Source organism: Musca autumnalis, unplaced genomic scaffold (assembly GCF_047663935.1).
Source record: "Musca autumnalis isolate F117 unplaced genomic scaffold, ASM4766393v1 scaffold_2, whole genome shotgun sequence".
NCBI lineage: Eukaryota > Metazoa > Arthropoda > Insecta > Diptera > Muscidae > Musca > Musca autumnalis.
In genome coordinates, this window is record NW_027411755.1 from 75140819 (window position 1) to 75163119 (window position 22301).

The following is a 22301-nucleotide window of genomic DNA, read 5'->3' on the forward strand; positions in this document are numbered from 1 at the left end:
CTCATTCTTCTTTGTGTTTTGATAGTTTAGTTACACCACATTCTGAGAATTCTTTTCTTTTCATATTTGTTGTGGTCATATGGTATTCGTTATGTTGGGTGAGGTGCTTGGAGGATGAGCGCAATGGAGTAGTTATGTTTCTTCATTCAATTTGTTGTGTTTGTCAATGCGCTTAATATTATACGTGACATTTATACCAATGTTATGTGGAAAGTGTTTATGAGAAATATATACGATCAAATCAAACATGTCAGTAACAGGTTTTCTGGGATGACAATAGTTTTTGTAAAAATTCTAGATTATGATAGTTCCTACCATAGTTGTTGTCAATGATTTTTACAGTATTGAGGAATTTCGCAAGTGGTTTTTGTTTTGTATGTTTGGAGCAAACGATGGCATTTTTGGATTTGCAATTGCAATGCTTGAACAAAACAAATGAAATGTTGGAACAAAAATTGATATTGTTGTTTCAACAAAAGCGAAGAATATTTTTTCTCTGCATGTGGTCACCGTAGAAAATTTTGTGCGAGAGGTATCCAAAGGAGTGGACCAATATAATCTATTCGAACCTGATTTATGTCTTGAAGAAAAATTCGATGTGCAAATTTTGGACCAAATCGGTTACTCGTTTGAGAGCTATCGTGGGGCAGGTACCCGAAGGAGTGGAACGATATGGCCCATCTTCGAACTTGATCTAAGTTTGGACAAAATATTACGAGGGGCAACGTTTGGAGCAAATCGATTAATACGTTTGCGAGTTATCGCATGCTCCAACCAGCCGGACAGACAGACAAACGGACGGGCACGACTAAATCGACTCCATGTTTTCTGAAAAGGATTTCATCCAAATATAGGTGGGGTGTAAACAATTTTAATTTAATTATGCGCATTTACAATCGTATCAAAGTGTTGTTGTGGTTGTAGTAACGCATATATTTTTTTCTGGTTAACTGTTTCTGGCTCCCCTGTGTCCAGATTCAAAAATTTTGCAACCTAGACTGAATGCTTCCATAAAGAATCATAAGGGGAGTGGGTTTAGCTGGTCAGTTAAACCAAAGCAGCGTATCGTGCGTTTGTCACAAACCGGTACCCCAAGTGCTGCCGGTCAGCGACGTGAGAACCTTATTCCTACTTCTGATCATGTCGCAAATAGCTGTGACTTTCATGGGCGACTTAAACATACTATCAAACGTTACACACAATATCTTGGGGTAGTTAGTGGTCGGAATCTGGACACCATTGGCTGATATGTTCGCAAGGAGCCTCATTTCAGCCGTCCAGGTAGTGAACAGTGTGGCAGTGGATTTAGCGGCTGATATTTTCATATCCCTCAGATAGAAGAAATGCACTAAGTCAGTTATACAGACATTTAACAATCATCCATACACAATAAGATCTTTGTGCTGTCTGGATGGTGTGGAATTACAGTTCGAAGAAATCACACCGCCTCACGGTGGTCGAAAGCACTGATCTAGCGGCGCAAAATTCATAATTTGCAAACGAATTGAGATGCGTCAGTTAAATTTTGCATAAACTCAGCTTGTACCTGTGGGTAATAATGGGCCAAATATGAACAATATCGGCTAATGTTTTGGTATAGCCCCCATTTAACGGTACCTTCCGATTTTCGGTATTTTGAGCATTTAAGCCACAATTTCGTAGCAAATTAGCTGTAATTTGGTACTTAGGGTTCCTAGTGGTCACAAAATATTTCCACCAAAAATTATGAACATAGGTCCACGTTTTGATATAGCCCCCATGTAACCGTACCTCCCAATTTAAGCTATTTTGAATATCATGACCACATTTTTAATTCAACTTGGCTGTAATTTTGCATTCCGTGTTCTCACTGCGTATAAAATCTTCTTGCAAAACATTTTCAATACGGATTTATGTTTCGATGTAGCCCCTTTTATGGTACCCCCGATTCGTTGAATTTTTACTTGTTACCCCATATTTAATAACATATTTAGCTATAATATGGTATTATAGTGTCTCCAGGGGTAGAACTCCTTCTTGCAAACATTTCTCAAGATAGGTCCATATTTTGATTTAGCTCCCATACAAATGCACAGCTAAATTTGTGCGAATTTCATGCAAAATCCCTTATTTTAAAAGTGCAGTCATCATAAGATTTGCAAATATTTGCAGCCCGAATGTGGGTATTCAGTATCCAGAGAGTCCAATTTCATTCCTAAAAAAATAATCGGACCTAAGTTCGGCTTAGTTTACAAGATGCACTCTATGGAACAAGCGCGCACAACCCTAAAAAAACTAAAAAATTAAATTTTTTGAAAATTTATTGCTATATAACTAAGTACCTCCAGACCCCAAACTAATTTTTATAATTTAAATCACACCCTCTGCTATTAATTAAAAATATATCTTGTACATTTTCATTACGAATTTATTCAACATTTAAACAAATATGAACTTAATTTTTTGAAACAATTTTTTAAAATCTGATGCAACAAAAACTCTTGTATTTGATAGTGAATAACTGAGTGAATATTTACAACAACAAAAATGAAAAAACAAAATTTTTGTCTGCAAAGTGTCTATAATCGATACAATGGAAAATATTTCGCAATTTTATAGTGCGATTTTTTAACTTTCGCGCCGCTAGATCAGTGGTTTCGACCAGTGTGCGCCTTGGGGAACTTGCTGTTTCATTCTACGAGTCTTCGACTTCTTATTTCTGAATTACACAAACGACTAGCTTCCACACATGAATACGATAAGTCTTCTCTATATCTTCGAATAACTTGGCAGTTTGATGGTATCGAACGCCTTCAATAGGTCAAGTGCCACCATGACTGTTCGGTCTCTCGGCCTGTTCTGGTTCATTCCTCTACTGATATGTGTGGATATGGAGTGTAATGCTGTTGCAGTATTATGCATTATCCGCTCTTCATCATGGGAAGGAGTAGTGGCTCCAGAATCTTCGCTACTGGCGACATCCTTGCCTGGCGCTTTAGTAGCGGAACATCCTGCCTTTCTAGGCTTCTGCTACAACATGGGTGGCTAACGATTGGTTGAGGACACTTTTCAAATACTCAACTCCGGGTCCATCCGTGTGATTCCAATGCTTTGGATGATTTCGGTTTTTGGATGACGTCTGCAACATCACACATCATAAATTGAGGGGGTACTTCTTTTACTATCACTCTCGGGTGCTCTATAAATTGACGGTTAAAATAACACGAGCACCTCTTCGGATTTGTCACGGAAACGCCGTTGAAAGAAACAGCCGTCCTATCAACCTTCTTTCCCGGATTCGAAACTGATTTAACTGTTGCCCACAATTTACTTAATCCTGTACCTTAAATGCTCTAACCACTTCTTCCGCTTATGCTCGCCTACTAACCAGTTGACTTCAAGAATAAATTCTCTAATTCTTCTGTATTCAATGTTCAAATCACATTACAGCTGGTTTAATGAATTCAATCGTGGCCGGCCCTCGCCAACAAACGAAGGTCGTCAGGGTCGCCCAAAATCTATGCTGTGCGTGAACGGATAATGCGATGTCGCCGAGTTATATACCGTGAGATAGAGACATCTTTGGACATTTCCTCCACCAACTAATATTTGATATTGCATAAACAACTGGCCGCAAAAATGGATTTTTCTCGTTAGATCCGGCAAAATTGGACAATCGCTCAAAAAAGGTTCTTGTGGATAGTTTCAAAGAAATTGTGCATAAAATCGATCGCGGTGCTTCGAACGACGTTTATAAGATCGTCACAGACGACGAATCTAGGATCTATGCTTAGGAGCCCGAAACAAAGCAGGAATCGGCCGTCTGGGTCTTCGAAAACGAGCCAAATCCAACGAAAGTTGTTCATATAAGAAGCACTTCGAAGCAAAAAGTCGTCTGTTTCTTCGGCTAAACTGACCGTGTGGCGACTATACGGCTTGAGAAATGTAGGACGGTTAATTCTGAGTGTTACACTACAATTTTTTTGCCTAAAGTCTCCTGGGAAATTCGAATCGTTCTGCATCATGACAATGCGAGCTCTGACACATCGATTCAAACCAGCGCTTGTTTGACCGGACAAAACGTGGAATTGATGGGTCATCCGCCGTACAACCCTGACTGGGGATCCAATGACTTCATTCGATTCCAGCACATCAAGAAAAAAAGGCGGGGTCAACGATTTTTGTCGCCTGAAGGTGCTGTAAAAGCGTTCAAAAAACATGTTTTGAAGGTGTCTTAATCCGAGTGGAAAAAGTGCTTCGCCAATAGGTTTGAGCGAACCAAAAAAGGTATAAAACGTGCTGGAGACTACTTAAGAAAACAATAAAACCGTTTTTGATGGTAAATATTCGCGTTTTCATTGTAAGGCCACATAGTTATCGTTCAGCCCTCGAATTCGCAAAAAGATGCCTATGAGTGTTTTCTTTCAGCCCAATTATAATTTTGTACCCATTCCGTTCCGTCCATTTAACTCTTTTTTAAAAAGAAAAAGAAAACAAGGAGTGTATATTTTCAATTAAAAAAATAAATTTTTGAAAAAAATAATCAATTTTTTTAAACATTTTATTTTTGTAGTTTATTTATTGGGTTTAGTTCGGGTTTGGTGATAAATTTTGGGACAATTTTTGAGGGGATGCTTCGGATCCATTCAGACATGTCATCTCATAAATAAGCTAAAACAACATTTAACAAAGATATAACGCTAACTTCAGATGCCTTACAGGGTCTTCAGCAGAAACTTCATCACGCCATAACTAGGAAGTTCGACTCACGGCAGATCTGTCCTTCGGGATTCTTAATATACTCACCAAGGGCTTTCATCCCCAAAAGGAATTATCTCTGCCACAAAATTTCGGTTCACAGTGTTATTTTATTTTTAAAAATTTACGAACTTATGGCCAATAATTACTATTCAGTTTGTACAATATACAAAAAAGTAAGAGCAATAAATATTATCCAATTTTTTTCAATTTAAATAGGTCAATCAAAATAAAAAATATTCAAGTATTTTTCAATTGTGTTTTAAAATTATTATTTTTCTTTCTTATTCCAAAACAGTGAATCATTATATTCAATTTTCTGACCATTCTAATGTAATTGTGTCTTATTCACGTAAATATGTATGTATGCATGCTGATTTGGAGTCTTGTTTCTGAGTATTCAGTTAGTCAGACAATGTATAAACTTAAATTATATCTGATGAATAGCTTTGGATCCGATTACTTAATTGACGTCAATCAAATAATGTGACACATTAAATACTCACTTACATTCAAGAATAACCAACAACAATGTAACATTTCAACAAGACAAAATAATATAGGAAAATAAAGAGGGTTTGCAATGAATTCATACGAAGCATAAAAATTCTTAAAACATGAGTAAAACTATACTTTTTGAAAATACAAAGCACGTATGTACATTTATAAATATCCAAGAAATTGACAAATTGTCCAATAAATGTCGAAAGAGAAAAAAACAATGGCAAAATGTTTAATTTAATTTTATTTTTCTGAGATGTGTGTGAAATTTAATTACAGCTATCCATCCAACAATAATCTTGACCTTCCCTTAGGGATTTATAATTATTGTGGACACAAAAAACATGAACTCAAAAGCAAACACATAACAAACCAATTTTATGGAATACGCCCTGTAAACATTTTTTTAATAAAACTCCTGGGAAAACTATGTGTCCCATACAATCGTATTACTGGCAGGATACCACTCTTTGCTTTGTATACTTTTTTTGCTGAAAACTTCCTGTTTTCTAGAGTATTTTAATTTACTTTTATTACAAAGCAAACATTACCACCACCCTCACATAATGGTGGTTATTAAATATATTTCACTTGTTTTTTTCATTGTTGTTGAAATGACAACATTTTTCATATTTACACTACTCTACTCTAGTGGAAAAAAGGAAGTATGTAGTAGCAAAAAACGACGACGACGAATTGTTTGCAAAGTAAACGACATATTTGTGTTAATATTACAACAGTGCTGACGACAGCAGCAGCCGCCGCAACATCAGCATTGGTAGTGACAGTGGCAGACAACAAAGTTTAGAAATAACATCCACAACAACCACATTATTCATTATTTATTGTTGTTGTTAAGTTCCTCTCACAACATAGACAACGCCCCAAATGTGGTATTATTTCCTTCAAGCCAAACTTCCTTTCTAGCCAACGCAACAACACCAACAAAATCTTCACTGATTACTCTCCCCGCAGTTAATGGCACCTCCCTTCCTGTTGGTTTTCCTTTGTTATGCCTTTCACTGCAAATTGTTGCTCCAGTTTGTGTCCATAATCAGTCGCAGGTTTTTGCATTTGTTTTCTTCCTGGAATTGCCACAACACCATTTCCCAGAAAATGGAAATATATGAAAAAATGTTCTCTTCTTTCAAAAATTATGCTTGAAAATTGGGCTGAAATGCTTGGCCTATCAAGGATTTTGGAAGTAATACCGATCAGCTCTGTAATTTAGTGATCAGAATTACGACAACACTTGGATTTTTAAAGAATATTTTCCAGGCATTACCACAACACTTGGATTTTTTAAAGAATATTTTCCAGGCATTACCACAACACGGATTTTTTAACGAATATTTTTGCAGGCATTACCTTAATACGCGGATTTTTTAAAGAATATTTTTCCAGGCATTACCACAACACGTGGATTTTTTAAAGAATATTTTTCCAGGCATTACCACAACACGTGGATTTTTTAAAGAATATTTTTCTGGGCAATACCACAACACGTGGATTTTTTTAAAGCAAAATTCCCAGGCATTACAACAACACGTGGATTTTTTAAAGAATATTTTTCTGGGCAATACCACAACACGTGGATTTTTTTAAAGCAAAATTCCCAGGCATTACCACAACACGTGGATTTTTTTAAAGCAAAATTCCCAGGCATTACCACAACACGTGAATTTTTTAAAGAAAAATTCCCAGGCATTACCACAACACGTGGATTTTTTAAAGAATATTTTTCCAGGCATTACCACAGCACGTGGATTTTTAAATGGTTTTATTTTTAAAGAATATTTTTCCAGGCATTACCACGACACGTGGATTTTTTAAAGAATATTTTTCCAGACATTACCACAACACGTAGATTTTTTAAAGAATATTTTTCCAGGCATTACCGCAACACGTGGATTTTTTAAACAATATTTTTCCAGACATTACCACAACACGTGGATTTTTTAAAGAATATTTTTCCAGGCATTACCACAACACGTGGATTTTTTAAAGAATATTTTTCCAGGCATTACCACAGCACGTGGATTTTTTTAAAGCAAAATTCCCAGGCATTACCACAACACGTGGATTTTTTTAAAGCAAAATTCCCAGGCATTACCACAACACGTGTATTTTTTTAAAGCAAAATTCCCAGGCATTACCACAACACGTGGATTTTTTTAAAGCAAAATTCCCAGGCATTACCACAACACGTGGATTTTTTAAAGAATATTTTTCCAGGCATTACCACTACACGTGGATTTTTTAAAGAATATTTTTCCAGGCATTACCACAACACGTGGATTTTTTAAAGAATATTTTTCCAGGCATTACCACAACACGTGGATTTTTTAAAGAATATTTTTCCAGGCATTACCACAACACGTGGATTTTTTAAAGAATATTTTTCCAGGCATTACCACAACACGTGGATTTTTTAAAGAATATTTTTCCAGGCATTACCACAACACGTGGATTTTTTAAAGAATATTTTTCCAGGCATTACCACAACACTTGGATTTTTTAAAGAATATTTTTTAGTCATTTCCTTAACACGTGGATTTTTTAAAAAATATTTTTTTAGTCATTTCCTTAACACGTGGATTTTTTAAAAAATATTTTTTAGTCATTTCCTTAACACGTGGATTTTTTAAAAAATATTTTTTTAGTCATTTCCTTAACACGTGGATTTTTTAAAAAATATTTTTTTAGTCATTTCCTTAACACGTGGATTTTTTAAAAAATATTTTTTTAGTCATTTCCTTAACACGTGGATTTTTTAAAAAATATTTTTTTTAGTCATTTCCTTAACACGTGGATTTTTTAAAAAATATTTTTTCTAGGCAATACCTGCGTGTAGCGGTATTGTGTAATTAGGTAAATAAATCCATAAGACTTCTTAGCAAACGGAAAATGTCATCCTAAAAGTATGCAACATACATGTGGTGAACTATAAACAAACAGTTGGGGGATTCAAAAGTTAAAGATTTAGCAAGGATTCAATTATAATAGGACATCGATATTCACCGTCATCGCATATTGGACCGATATTTCTAAGAATTTTTTTCTCAGGTTTCTGAACCATGCATTAGTACGGGTTGTATCAGTGTTTTTTAAGTGTTGTTGTTGTAACAGTGTGAATTCTAAAAAGGTAGAAGTTAAACAATTCCGGAGATATCACCCTCCCTGGGGAAGTCCCTGTTTCACTCTATGGCGTTTGGACGTTGACTGGCGACCACACATATATTTAGTGACCCAAGGTTTCAAAGAAGGCCGAAGGGTAGTATTCTCGATATCCTCAAACAGGTTAGCAAGGCTGACCGTATTAACAGCCTTAGTCAGGTCCAATGCTACCATAACTGTTTTTTGGCACGGTCTGTTCTGTTTGATACCTGCTGTTGTGGTACTATGCAGTTTCCGGAGCCCGTGTTGATGATCTGCAACTGGATAACACGCTCTGATACTGGCAGTAACGACTTAAGTATCTTTGCTATTGGTGACAAAAGTGAGATCGGCTTGTATAATTCACCTTTGCTGGCATCCTTGCCCGGCTTTAGTAGCGGGACCACCATGTCCATTTTTCAGACTTCGGGAACAATGTGGAGAGGCTAAAGATAGGTTGAGGACCTTGCTCAGATATTCGACTCATGGTTCATTCCCCTGCTTTAGCATCACCATTGAAATCTCTTCAGGTCCAAGCGCTTTGGTTAATTTTGCGCCTCGAATAAAATCTGCCCATAACCCATCGTAAATTGTGGTGGTTCCTTCTCGGCCGGAAGAGGCCGTAAACGACGTAAAACACATTAATGTATTGAGCACCCTGATAGCTCAATAATTTCTCTGCTGAAATAATCTGTGCAACTCTTCGGATCTGTCACAATCACGTCGTTAAACATGACAGATGTCCGATCATCCTTTTTTCCTGAGTTCGATTGTCCACAATTTACTGCTACCGGTTCCAGTGTTGCTGCATTTCGGATGCTCTAGACACACTATCCGATTGTGCTCACCGACAAATCTATTGACTTTCAATGCCAGTTCTCTGACTCTGGCGTCGCTAGGTTTCGTACGGCGAAGCTCATCGCCATCATTTGCTAATCCGGTCGCCTCTGCTTTGAAATTAGGTCTTATTTCAGGTATTCGACCAGCAGGAATATGACTAGCGGCTGCATCAGCGGTGATGTCTCGAAAATTACTCTCTGCTACCCAAACATCAGAGGTATTGGGGAGTTCTCAGAAATGTTGGTTGCTCAATTTTCTTAAACCTTGTCAATTGTCTTTCCCATGGTTAAGGAAAGTATGGCGTTCAGAGGATATGAAGCCGACAGGTCTATTCGTCAGACCAGCTGACACGTTAGATATGTTAGGCGAGCTATGTCACGAACTATGCAAAATGTTTAGCTCCATTTGATCAACCAGCACTATGACTATCTGGTCATTCCCTAGGGTTGATTGCCAGAACTCATGAGGCACAAAAGTGGCCTGATATCCGGCGAATAACGCGGGGCACAGCTATTAATCGGCAGGATATACAGCACTATACCTCTCTGATCATTCCCTAGGGTTGATTGTCGTAACTTACGATGCGCATTGAAATCTCCTAGGATCAGCCAGTTATCACCTTACAACAAAGGTCTGATGTCAGACGAATAACGGGATATACAACTATTAATCGGCGGGATATACAGCACTATGTCTCACTGGTCATTTCCTATGGTTGTTTGCCAGAACTCATGATGCGCATTAAAATTTCCTAGGGCCAGTCAGGCGAATAATGCGGAACACAACTATTAATTGGCGGGATATACACATTTAGCAGATATATCTCGGCATTATATCTTTAGCGCTACCCCCACACAATCCAAGTATGGGTCACTAGAGTCGATCTGAAACGAGATACGTCTGTACTGTTCAGCTTCGTTACCTGAATCGCCGCGACCATTATATGTACTCCGTCGACTCATAAAATTCAAAATGTAATTGAGCATGCTGCTGCGAAGACCATCGCAGTTTAACTGCGGGAATGTCACATTGTCAGGAACTGGAATACATGGTGTTAAAGACTGCGGCTGGTACTACTGTTGAGGAGATTATGAGGGCATTTCATAATCCGCAGTACGAAGCGACATAATCTGGGATGACAATAGTTTTTGTAGCAACGTTAGGACATGTTCGAGAGGATTATTTTTTTTAATTTGCCCCACTCTGTGGTTAATGATAATTTCTCGTAAAATAAATTTCTCCAATAAAAAAAATCCTTCCAATTCCTCTGGAAACGGTGTAACTTAAAAAATGCTATTGTCATTGTTTTTTGTTCGCTATTTTGTACTCCTCTTTCTCTCAGAGTCTGTCCACATTGCTATTATTGTTGTTGCTTTTGTCCTGTCATTCTATAGTATATTATGAGTAGTTGATGATGGTCGTCAATGTTTTGTTGGTGTTCACAACTTTTGATTGTGTGTAAATCGAGCCTAGACTCCAACGCCTGGTATGTTGTTCCTTCCATTTATTTCACTCTTTGCTTCATTTGACACAACATGTATTGCGGCTACGCAATTTTTCTCCTTGTTTTCTTTTTTGCTATTGTTGTTTCCATGAAATAGGGTCAGTCAGTATAATTTGCACAAGTAAGTATTTTTTATGATAATGTCTGTGGGGGTGGGTGGGGAAAAAGAGTTTGGAATATTAGAAAACCAAACTAAAGAATAAAAATAAGAAACTGGTAATGTATACCAAACTGACAACTAAATATGCCGCCAAATATTTGTAATACTTTGCTAGACATAACACATAAACCAAGTAACACGGAGCTATCCTTTCATAGTTTCCTTTCTCTTTGTTGTCGCTCTCTCCCCAGCTCACATACTCCAATTAGTGAATTTAGTACAAAAAAGGAAAGGAATTTGTTTCATTTTTCTTATTGTAGTTTTTTTGCCATGTTGGCAAAATATGTTGTGAACAAATTTCTTTGAAAGGCATGTCAAAGATAAAATTATTATAAACATACTTTCTATTCCAAAAAACCACCCCCACCCCTCCTCTTCATGGCATCATGTACTTTGGAAATTCCAGACAATCATTGCGAAAAAACATGGAAATTTTTTCTATTGAAATGTTTATAATTCAAAGAAATTTAGATTGAATTTAGTGTTTATGGAGGAGAATGGAGTATAATGTGGGACTTTTTTCACGTTGTTACACAGCATTATGAGGTCGGGAATTTTATTATGAAACATATGGACAAATGTATAAAATCATACATATGATATGATATGATATGGAGAAAATACAAAAAATTAAAATACCTAGATTTTTAATTTGTTTTAATTTGTCGCCGTAGGATTTCCAAAGCTTTGGCCAAATCGGATACTCAATTGGTTTAATATTGGCAAATAAAATTTCCTAATATGAAATAAAACACCTTAAATAAATATTTTATTACTGACAAACTGTCATTTTTACTTTAAGCTTGGTTTAGGTTTATATGAAAATGGCAACTTAAATCTACTGGATTTGCTAAATGATAGTGTAAACGTACTGTTATTCTTCTCTTGCATTACAACAATGGCGCTGCCATTCGTTTTTAGGGGTGTTTATAAACTATAGTTGATGATGATGTTGCCATCAGTTGATATCAGTTATAATTCGCACAGCAAATATAATTTTCTAATATAAATATAAACATATATAATTTTCTAGTAAAAATTTAAACACCTTAAAATATTTTATTAGTGACTGTAATTTTTTACTTTATTCCTTTCTTGTGTTACAAAAATGACGTTGCCATTCGTTTTTATTGGTGTTTACTTGATGATGATGTTGCCATCAATTAATGATAATAACGATCAGCTGTGATCTGTTGTCATGTTGAATCAGCTGTCGTTGATTCACACAATTCGCAAGTTATGGTGCTCTTCAGTTGTTGTTGCAGATGCTGGGCTGGCGGCAGTCGCCGGCCGAAACACCATCGGTTTCGGGTCAATCCGGTACGTAAGAATCTGTTGCCGAGTGATTGCATCAACAGATTTGTCCAAGGCACTAAATTATCTGAAACAGGTTTCATTCAAATATACTTTGACCATTATTTTAACGAGGCACATTACCCTAAAGGATGAGGCTATAAAACAAATGAGGTACAAATGTACAGTTGGTCCGATAATTATACTACATGCATACATTTTGTTTTTCTTCGCAGTTTTATTTCGAAAGGCACCTTAGGTGAGAAAGTGGTCTGAAAAGCATTATTCAGCGCTTGACTTCCCGAAGCGTCAAGTTTTTAATGATGGGGTTTTTTTCCTAATTTTGCATCTCCTAGAAATACATTTTAGTTTACTTCTCCCAAAGTAGGTATATCTTTTTTAATATGTTAATCTTCTTCTCTTTGCAGAAAACATGCCGTTTCCCAAAGCTGGAAGATTGTGCCCACTTTCATTATGAACGTGTTCAGCTGGGTCCCCTCTCCGTACGCTTGGTTGATGATAAATCCGAATTACTAAACAGCAGCATAGCCTCCCAATCGATTGGTGGTGATATTGCCGGCAGTACATGTTCCACCTCCCAGGGAGGACCCTCATCATTGCGTACCTTTTCGCCCTCATCCTGTTGGTTTATCATTAAAGTTTTTCCCCATCGTTCAGATCCATTCCTGGTTAAGCGTTCATTTGATAATATGCAAATGTTGGATGAAATGTTACATCGCTGCGTTTACGATCGTAAAATAAGCGGTCTCAAACATCTTTCCGAAGTGGACTTTAAAAATGAAGAAGAAGTCGAATATGCTGTGGCCAAATATTTGGAACGTTTTTCCAAAATAGCCTCAGACTCGTTAACATGTGGTACAATATTGACATGGCTGCAGCTGGACAATAAGGGCCGGAGATTGCCATTGGCCGATGATGATACAATGCGAACAATAAATACACCCGCGGTGGGAGCCGCATATGGTGTACGACGTTATCAGGCCCAGGCTTCAGATGAGATATCCATTGAAGTTGGAGATATGATTTCTGTTATAGATATGCCTTCGCCGGCCGAATCCATATGGTGGAGGGGGAAAAAGTCCCACTTACAGAAGTCTCATTATGAGGTTGGATTCTTTCCGCAATCATGTGTGGCCACAATAGGTGATAAGATACCACGCCACTTTCCAATGCCAGCCCCTCTGGTGGGTCAAGTTGAGGTATCGCCCACAAAACCTGTTCTTCGAAAACATGGCAAACTCATTGCCTTCTTTCGTTCATTTATCCTCTCACGGCCTTCACGTCGGAGACTTAAACAGAGCGGCATTTATCGGGAACGTGTTTTCTCTTGTGATTTATCGGAACATTTACTCAACAGTGGCCAGGAGATACCAATGGTATTGAAATGTTGTGCCGAATTTATTGAGGAACATGGTATTGTTGATGGCATTTATCGCCTATCGGGTATTACATCGAATATACAAAAGCTAAGGAGGGCTTTTGATGAAGAACGGATACCAGATTTGGGTAATCCGGAAATGAAGCAGGATATCCATGCAGTTAGTTCTTTGCTGAAAATGTATTTCCGTGAATTACCCAATCCTCTGTGCACCTATCAGTTATACGACAACTTTGTTGAGGCCATACAAGCGAAGAGTGAAAGCAACGAAAGGCTAAGGCTGATGAAGGAGACTGTTTTGAAATTACCACCACCACATTATAGGTAAGGTTTTAATATTCATTCCCCTGAATTTATGGATTTCAATAACTCTTTTTGCAGAACTCTCAAATATCTCTCGGAACATTTAAATAAAATTTCCCAATATGCAGAACGCACTGGCATGACAGATAAAAATTTGGCCATTGTTTGGGCCCCAAATCTATTACGTTCTCCAGCCTTAGAATCAGGCGGAGTGGCTGCTCTTCGTGGTGTCGGTGTCCAGGCTGTGGTCACAGAATATTTAATACGCAATTGCCATCTCATATTTGATGCCTTGGAAGAGGCTGCTGTGCGACTCAGCTATATTGCCACCCAAGGGGCTGTGCCCACCTCAAGTAGTGCGGCAGCAGCAGCAGAAAATCGCATGGATTCCCTAACCGATTGTGAAAGTTTATTAGTTGAACAACGAGAACATGATCAAAGCACTGCCTGTGTTGAAAGACCCAAAAGTTTAAGCGCTGGTGGCCCCAAACTTATTAGCTTGGAAGAGGCTCAAGAACGTCATTTGAAATACGATGGCTTCGATATGAAACAATCCATGCCCATAAACATGATATCTAGTGTAAATTCAGGCCAAAATATTGGCTCCTACATAGAAGTGGGTGGAGGACCCTCCAGTTTACCGGATAAATATCACACGGTATTATCTGTGCCACGCAGCTGGCAAAAACGCAAAACTCATAGCTGGAAGTCATTGTTTTCACGCAATCAACGACCCGTTAGCAATGGAGCGGCGCATGATTTGAAATCTTCCATTGTTGTAACTGCCCGCATTGATGATGATGATGATTCACACTCACCACCACCCCGGCACAAAGACACACCGCAAGTAACCTTTGCCGATGCCGATTGTATAATTGGTGTCAATGGTAAGCCATCGAAGAGTGCATTAATGAAACGTGAAGAGAAACACAAATCAATTGAACTCTTTGAAACGTCACGCTCCTATTGTGGCGAACCAAGCAAACCAATTGAGGTGTGTGTACGTTCCAATTCCATTGATAGTTTACGTACGGCGGGTCATTCACGTTCCGTATCGCATGATTCATACTTTGATTTATTGCAGTCGCCGCAAAGGGGCAATGCCACAACATGTCCTTCAAGGTAAGTGGAATATTGATGTGAACAAATTTAAAAAGTTTTTAAATTATTTTTCTCTTTTTCCTGCAGAGAACTTTCTGAGTTGGGTCTCAACTTTGATCGTGAAGAACCCGAAATGCGTATATTTTCTGAAAGTGAATCTTTGGTCAGTTCGCCAAGGGTAGGCAAGGAAAATATACCACCCTCTTCAGGCTCCACCTCGCGACGCATAATGCGTGCCCGACCAGAAGAATTTTCCAGTCAAACTAATAGTGTTAATCCAAGCCCCAAGAAGCAACCACGTCTTAATCTTTTGTTATCACCAAGTTCGGCAGGGGCGTCAGCAGGAGCCGCCTCAACAACCAGTACAGCTAGTCCTTCAAACAACGCCCCAACAAATTGGTCTCAACCCAGTGAATGTCATGGTGGTGAAACCTGCCATGAACACAACAGTGATGAAAGTTGTTGTAAACGCTATAAACTGGAGGATCAACTTTCCGATATACAATACATCGATTGCGGTACACCTGAACATACTGTGCCTAACCCGCAGACTTTGTATGCCAGTGTACAGGTACATGCGCCACCAACCAGCCAACAACCCCCATCATCTTCTCTGTATGGTGGTTCATCGACAGAAGTTACTACCACCACACCAACTAGACAGAGGCAACAAGTACCAATGGATGCCGCCCAAAAGACTTGCTCCAACTCAAATACTCGTTATAGTTATCCATCGGTACAGCTGGGTTCGAAGCGTAAAGATCAAGACAATAATAAATCATCCGTGGCCAATACAAAGGAACGTTTTAGTTATCCTGGAACTGGTGTAAGTAATGAGCGACGATTGTCTTCTAAGGAGACATTTGCCAAAATGCTAATCGAAGAAGTTGAAGCTGCTGCTACGGCCGCTGCCCAGAAAAAAGATGAAGAATCTCCACAAATGAAAACAAGGTAAGTGTGCTACAAGTCTCTTGTATTTAGGTTATTGATCAAGGGTCAAAGTAATAACAGGGAACTATCACATACATATGTTCCCACAAAAATCCCCGCAGGGACAATGAGACTTTTTTCATTAGAATGATCTGTATTCTTACATGTTTGTTCATGATAATTGAGCTCATCCTGAAAAGTTGTACACCTATCTAATGTCATAAATCGTATCTTGTTTCTTTCAGAACTGTTTCCTTTAGTGCCAATCAATCGACCAACTCCAATAGTTCTTCACCCAAACTATTAGCACCTACAAGCAGTGTTAGTGGTGGACATCATTTAACAGCCAGACCCCAATCGTATGATCTGCTTAAAGTTAAAAATCGTAATAGTTATTGTGTAACAAATGATGCCCTGCAACAACAACAACAACTGCTGCGCAGTTATTCTGGCGATATAACCAAAGAAACTAGAGATACGCACAATCAGAAATTGTCACAAAATAATAGTCATCACAATAATGAAATGGAACAATCGAAGTTGTCTGTGACACCTTCATCGCCCATACAAAGTCCACGATATTCACTGCTTGTGGGTGGGGATACAAGTTCCGAAAATAGTTCAGCTGTAAATACACCACAACATGATTTGGATCCATTAATGGTGTCATCGGCAATGTCTGGCATTTCAGGCATTTCCGCTGCCTCATCCAATCAAATGCAACAAATGTTATTGGGTGTGGATGCGGGCAGTTATTTAGGCACCTCAGCAGAGAGTATAGGATCTAACGTAAGTATACCCTCTTCCTCCACTTTGCGATTTGGAACTGCATTGAATAATTTCAAAATTCATTTTCTAGATAATTGAAAAACGTGATATGCAAGCTTTGAAACGTGAATTGTCGCTGGACCTAAATCCAGTAGGTGGTCCCAAGCTAACAGCTGAATCTTCAATACAACGCAATCATAATTTAATTTCGCCCAACTCTAATTTCACTGATAACACCAGTCAATCGGTAACACCCAGTGAATATGGCTATCAAAATTTACAACGCCAGCTGAGCATGCATTCTCTCATTGAAACAGATGAAAACTCACCAGCCTATGAGGAGTATGAAAATACACCCAGTAATCTTAATTCACCCCTAAAAACCTTAGCTAGTCCAATTAAATCTACAATTAGCATTACGTACAATCTTAAGAGTCCCACTAAAGAGAGACCAATAAGTTATTCGCGACACAAGGAAGAGAGACAACAGTCATCACATTCCACCAAACCTTTGTTGGAAACATCATTCGACGAAAACACCGTCTATGAACAGGTGAAGTTCTTTAGAAATTCTGTTACTGAAGTAAACCAGTTGTTGAGTGAGGATCGCAAGTATCCACAAAAAGAACTGGAAAATTTGGCTGAAGTTGAGGAGCTGAGTGAAAGTGAAAAAGATTCCGATAAGGACACACCCATTGACACTCATGGCGAAGACATACAAATGTCCGATGAGGAGAAATTGTTGTATGAAAATGTTGAGTTAAGAAAGCCCACGAGTGTTTATGAAAATCTAATGGGCGAGGAAATGAAGGCCCTGCTCAAAGAGGAATCCAGCAACCCGGATAGTTATGAAGATCCTGAAGTGGAATTGGATAGTTTGGATAGCATTAAAGATCAAGAAACAGAAACTATAGAGGTGGCCGCCAATACTGCAAGAAGATCGCCTTCCAATTTTAGTGTTAAAGAATTGGCTACAAAATTCGAAGTTTCTCCCGTAGAACAAATGCCAGCTTTTGATTTCTCTGGCAACAGAAGTTCTTTAAGAAAACCCAACACCTTAAATACAGCTACTCATCCCGAAAGGTCTTCAAAATCGCATCATCATCACCAACAACAACAGCAGCAGCAAACCGCAAGCCTCAAACAAAAACTTAACAAAACCCAACAAATCACCAGATCTCTAGATGAAAATGCTTTCATACGAGAATTTGGTAGTAAAAATCTACAGGAACTGAAAAGTTCACAACAGCTGAATCAACAGTCTGCCGCCAATGAGGCAGGAAATCGTAGAAAAAGTTTTGATTTTACCAGACCCAAAACTTTAAATCCACCCAAAAGACTGCCTGGCATGCCCATTACTGAAGAATACTGTGCTTCCAAGGCCAACAACGATAAGACAACGCTAAAGATTGATTTACCCAAAGAGAAGAATTTCAACAACTCTTTGGACCACGATTATGAAAATGCTGACTTAAAAATTACCCCCACAACTGAAAATCGCATTTCTCTAATACAAAACAATGTACATCCAGAAAATACTGCCGATCTTAATAATTCCAATATTTCAACATCACCTACCAACACCAGCGGTGGCACAGGAGGAGGAGCAACGACGCCATCAACAAATCTTAAAGTCCTATCCGGTGTAAAATTGGATAGGGAACGCATTGATCGCATAAAGGAAGAACGTCGCCAGCAACTCACACAAAAATACCACGCTGACTCATTTAAATCGAAATCGAAGACAGATTTAAATCTTACCAAAAATGAAGATGATAAATTCTCTCCAGACAATACATCATTGAGAGTCAAATCCAAATCTCGTGCCGATATGCGTACCTTGCAGAAAGATATGGATAATCTAAAGGAATTTGGTCGTAATCCTCCCTCATCAGCCGTATCAGAAACCACATTAAATACTCAACATCGTGTGCGCAGCATATCCGATGAAAAGAATCAAAATAGTTATGATCAAACAAATGCCAATAACGCTGGAGTTGGTGGTGATTCATTTATTAAACGTTCACAACATTCTCTAAATAAAGTCAATACAACGAAACCACCCACATCATCAGCATCATCAACATTGACAACTTCGACGACAACGGACCAAGAAGAATTCTCGGCTCGAGCTACAGTACAAAAATTTGAACGTAAAAGCATGGATTTTGCTAATGGTATTAATTCAACCACTGCACCATCTAGGGAACGTTCATCGGTGAAATCAACGCATGAACTGGGCTCAACAGGTCTTTCGCCAGCCACACGAAATAGTATATCATCCAAGTAAGTGAAAACATACATTTGTAATAGTTCCTATGCTTTTCAGTAGATTTTGCTTGATGAATTTCGCTCCAGTTTATTGCCACTTCTCAGATGGTAAAAAAGGACACATATGGTTTTTTCGCGTGGCCGTTATTGGAATAGGGCCAATAATTTATGTTTAAGATTCGTGATTTCTGTACCCATAAATTGTTTTAGGCTGTTCTTAAATAACACCTAAGATATGTTAGAGTTGATAACAATCAATTATTTACTCGTTTATTGGAGCGGAGGAGCTACAAAGGGTAATATTCCTTACAGGACCCCCATATTTTGCTCTAAAATCATAAAAATATTAACTTTTTCGATCGGTTTTTTGATGTTTTCTTATTTTTGATAGAAGTTTAGCACATTTTTTCACAATCACAAATATTGATATTTGCGATATATTGGAGGTCTTTATGTGGCACTATCTTCGATTCTGGGCCCATCTGGGTTTTCAGCCCCATTAACTCTGGAACGGGAGGAAAAATTTTAATTTTAGGTGCAGGTTTATTCAGTAAAGCAATGTTAGGAAGGAAAATTAAAGTTTTCCCTATGATTTTGGAGGTCAAATTAAAATTTCCCAAAGAAATTTTGTTATTTACTTAAAGTGGCTCTATTATTACGCACACCTCTTTACGGGCTCTGTCCTGCCTAATACAAGGACCACCCCCAAATTGAACAAATATTGACTGAATTTTATTTATGGGATAATGTTCCTATATAAAAATGCAAATTGCGCCATAACACACTTTTCAGAAGCGATTTAGAAATGTTTGATGCGTTGTAACTTCAGTGGCTCTATTATTTCGCACACCAGTGTATCTCGGTTTTTTTTCGGGATCAAGACCATTCTTCTTGTCCCAAAAGCTCTAAATACCCTGCCTGCGCTTACTAAACGACTGATGAGCACGTATGAATTAAGTATCCCTAGTACTTTGGACATAGTGAAATTTCTTCCAAACGAACACCAAGTTGTAAGTTGTAATGACTGATTAGCACGTATGAATTGAGTATCCGTAGTACTTTGGACATCGTGAAATTTCTTCCAAACGAACACCAAGTTGTAAGAAGGTCCATATCGGACAACACTGTCGGGTAACTGCTTCATACAAATTCAGATTTTATCTTAAGGTCTGGTCTGCTCGATGATTGTTCTGAAATTTGAAATTTATGATGGAATATATCGATCCATTCCTTCAGCTGCAATTCCGCATAAGTTTAGCATTTTTAAGCTCTTAATCACATGTTGAAATTTTAACAGTGAGTTGTCGTTGTGATCTTTACTACAACATATACTTATCAATAACGCAGTTGTTTTTTGAACACAAGTGGAAATTTTTTCCACTACGTTTAGGGAAGTACGACTGATTTTTTTTTCTAAAGGAAACCAGTACTGCGATATGGGCCCTGAAATGTCCCAATTTTTTGGATCACTTCTTCATACACCTCTCGGATTAAGCTTTCGTAGTCTTTGTTACAACTTTGTAATTTTATTTTCCATACTTCTTTCGACAATTGCCCCAATGTTCCAAAACCCCAGCTCAAAGGTAATTCTTGAAATATTAGAAGGAGTATGTTTTCTTTGACTGCGTTTATTGGGTCTGTCAGTGGAATAATTAGGCCAACTATTTATTATACCTACCGAGCAACGCCTAAAAATTGACACTAGAAACATCCAAAAATTCTTTTGTCGCCTTCAATAATAGTACGTTTACAAATAACCGAAATAAATAAGCTCACAGTATTTCAAAGGTCAACTCCATTGTGTATGCATCAAAAAAATCCTTATATAGAAGGTTAGCCATTCAAAATGCTCTAATGTAAACATGGCGTTAATAGCATTTATTTTTAAAATTAGAGATCTGTCCACTACCCCCGTTATTTTTTTACAGCTATAGGCTGAGGGAAACGCCTACTGATTCTTTTTTACTTCTTTTAACTATACAAACAATTAATTTTATTTTAATTCTCCTTTGCAGCCGTGAAAAAATCTCACCACAATTTTCCATACGTGATGTAACCGCCATGTTCGAATCTCGTTCACAAAATCAGCAATAAGTAAATGATAATTTTTATACCATAAAACATTTATGATGATAGTTTAATTCATAAAACACCAAAAGGTGAGAAACTCTCATCTCCAACCTTGGACGTCACACAATAATACTAATAAACAAAAAAAACATTAAATATTTATAAACTTATAATAAACAATTTTTTTGTGAAATATAAAAAAATATGTTTTATATAAGATGAAATAACAAATATTAATTTAAACAAAAAATAGTATTAAAAATTAAAAAAAAAACAAAATCAACAGAACATCACACTTAACAACAAAATCACTTAACATAAACGACATCAAAAATGATATTAATATTGAAGAAAAAAAGAAACTATAAATATTTATATTTCTACTAAAAAATCATAACAAATATTCTATATAAAAAGCTAAGATAATATTATGGATTATAAAATTTATTATAACAAGCAAAAACAATCCAAAGATGTTTAAGTATCAAACACAAAAACAAAACAAAAAACAATGAAAAGCATTTCCCTTTCATTTCTTTGTTGATATTCTGAAAGAAAAACATTTATTTCAAGTTTATGGACAAAACAAAACAAATATGACACATGGGTTGATGAATTTAAGGACTATAAAGTTACGAAGTCAATCTAAAGCAAAACAATATTTTCAGCATTGTTTGGAAAATCCTATGAACATTTTCGTAATGTTCTTTGCATTTCTATCATAACATTATATAAATGCATTTGTAAACCAAGATAAGAATAAATTTGAAAATAAGTTGAATAATTTGTTTGATACCATTCATTTCATCCCATGTGTTCTTTATGTAAATTAGTAACAGCGTCTTCTTCATTCTATTGCTACTTTTGTGGAATCTCTCTTATAACCACAAATTTATATTATATAAATTTGTTCCAAATAAAAAAATATTGACTTTAACTCAAAAACTCATTTAAAACAAAAAAATGCAATATACATTTTCTGTTGTTAGACTTTGTTTTAAGATCTTTTTTTACACACACTTTTCTAAGCAATTTTGATTGATGATGACTTGTTTGTGAAGATAAAACACTTATTTTATTTGTATGATTATTTTTATTATTAAATATTGTTAAACATTAAATTTTAGTTGTTTTTTAGTGTATAGTTAAATTTAATTTATTTTTGTTATTATATAAGCTAGCTTGAGCATTTAAAAAGCAAGTTATTTTATTTGTTTTTGGAAGACAATGGAAAATTGAGAAAAAACTTTGTTTTTTTTTTTTTTTTT

General features: G+C 37.0%; 1 protein-coding gene across 5 annotated transcripts in view; it reads left to right on the plus strand.

Annotated features, from left to right (window-relative positions):
- CdGAPr (GTPase-activating protein CdGAPr) overlaps positions 1 to 21367 on the plus strand; it is a 279666-nt gene extending 258299 nt beyond the window's left edge. For 4 of the 5 annotated variants that reach the window (XM_073967947.1, XM_073967948.1, XM_073967949.1 and 1 more), the window contains 6 exons: positions 12620 to 13914; positions 13972 to 15015; positions 15082 to 15945; positions 16170 to 16713; positions 16784 to 18978; positions 20979 to 21367. In XM_073967947.1, coding sequence (XP_073824048.1) covers positions 12620 to 13914; positions 13972 to 15015; positions 15082 to 15945; positions 16170 to 16713; positions 16784 to 18978; positions 20979 to 21057 — 6021 coding nt within the window. In that variant the 3' untranslated portion in view covers positions 21058 to 21367. Of the gene's footprint in view, positions 1 to 12099; positions 12219 to 12619; positions 13915 to 13971; positions 15016 to 15081; positions 15946 to 16169; positions 16714 to 16783; positions 18979 to 20978 lie in introns of those variants that run through there. The other variant, XM_073967951.1, reaches the window with a different exon arrangement.
- Positions 21368 to 22301: the final 934 nt, after the last annotated feature.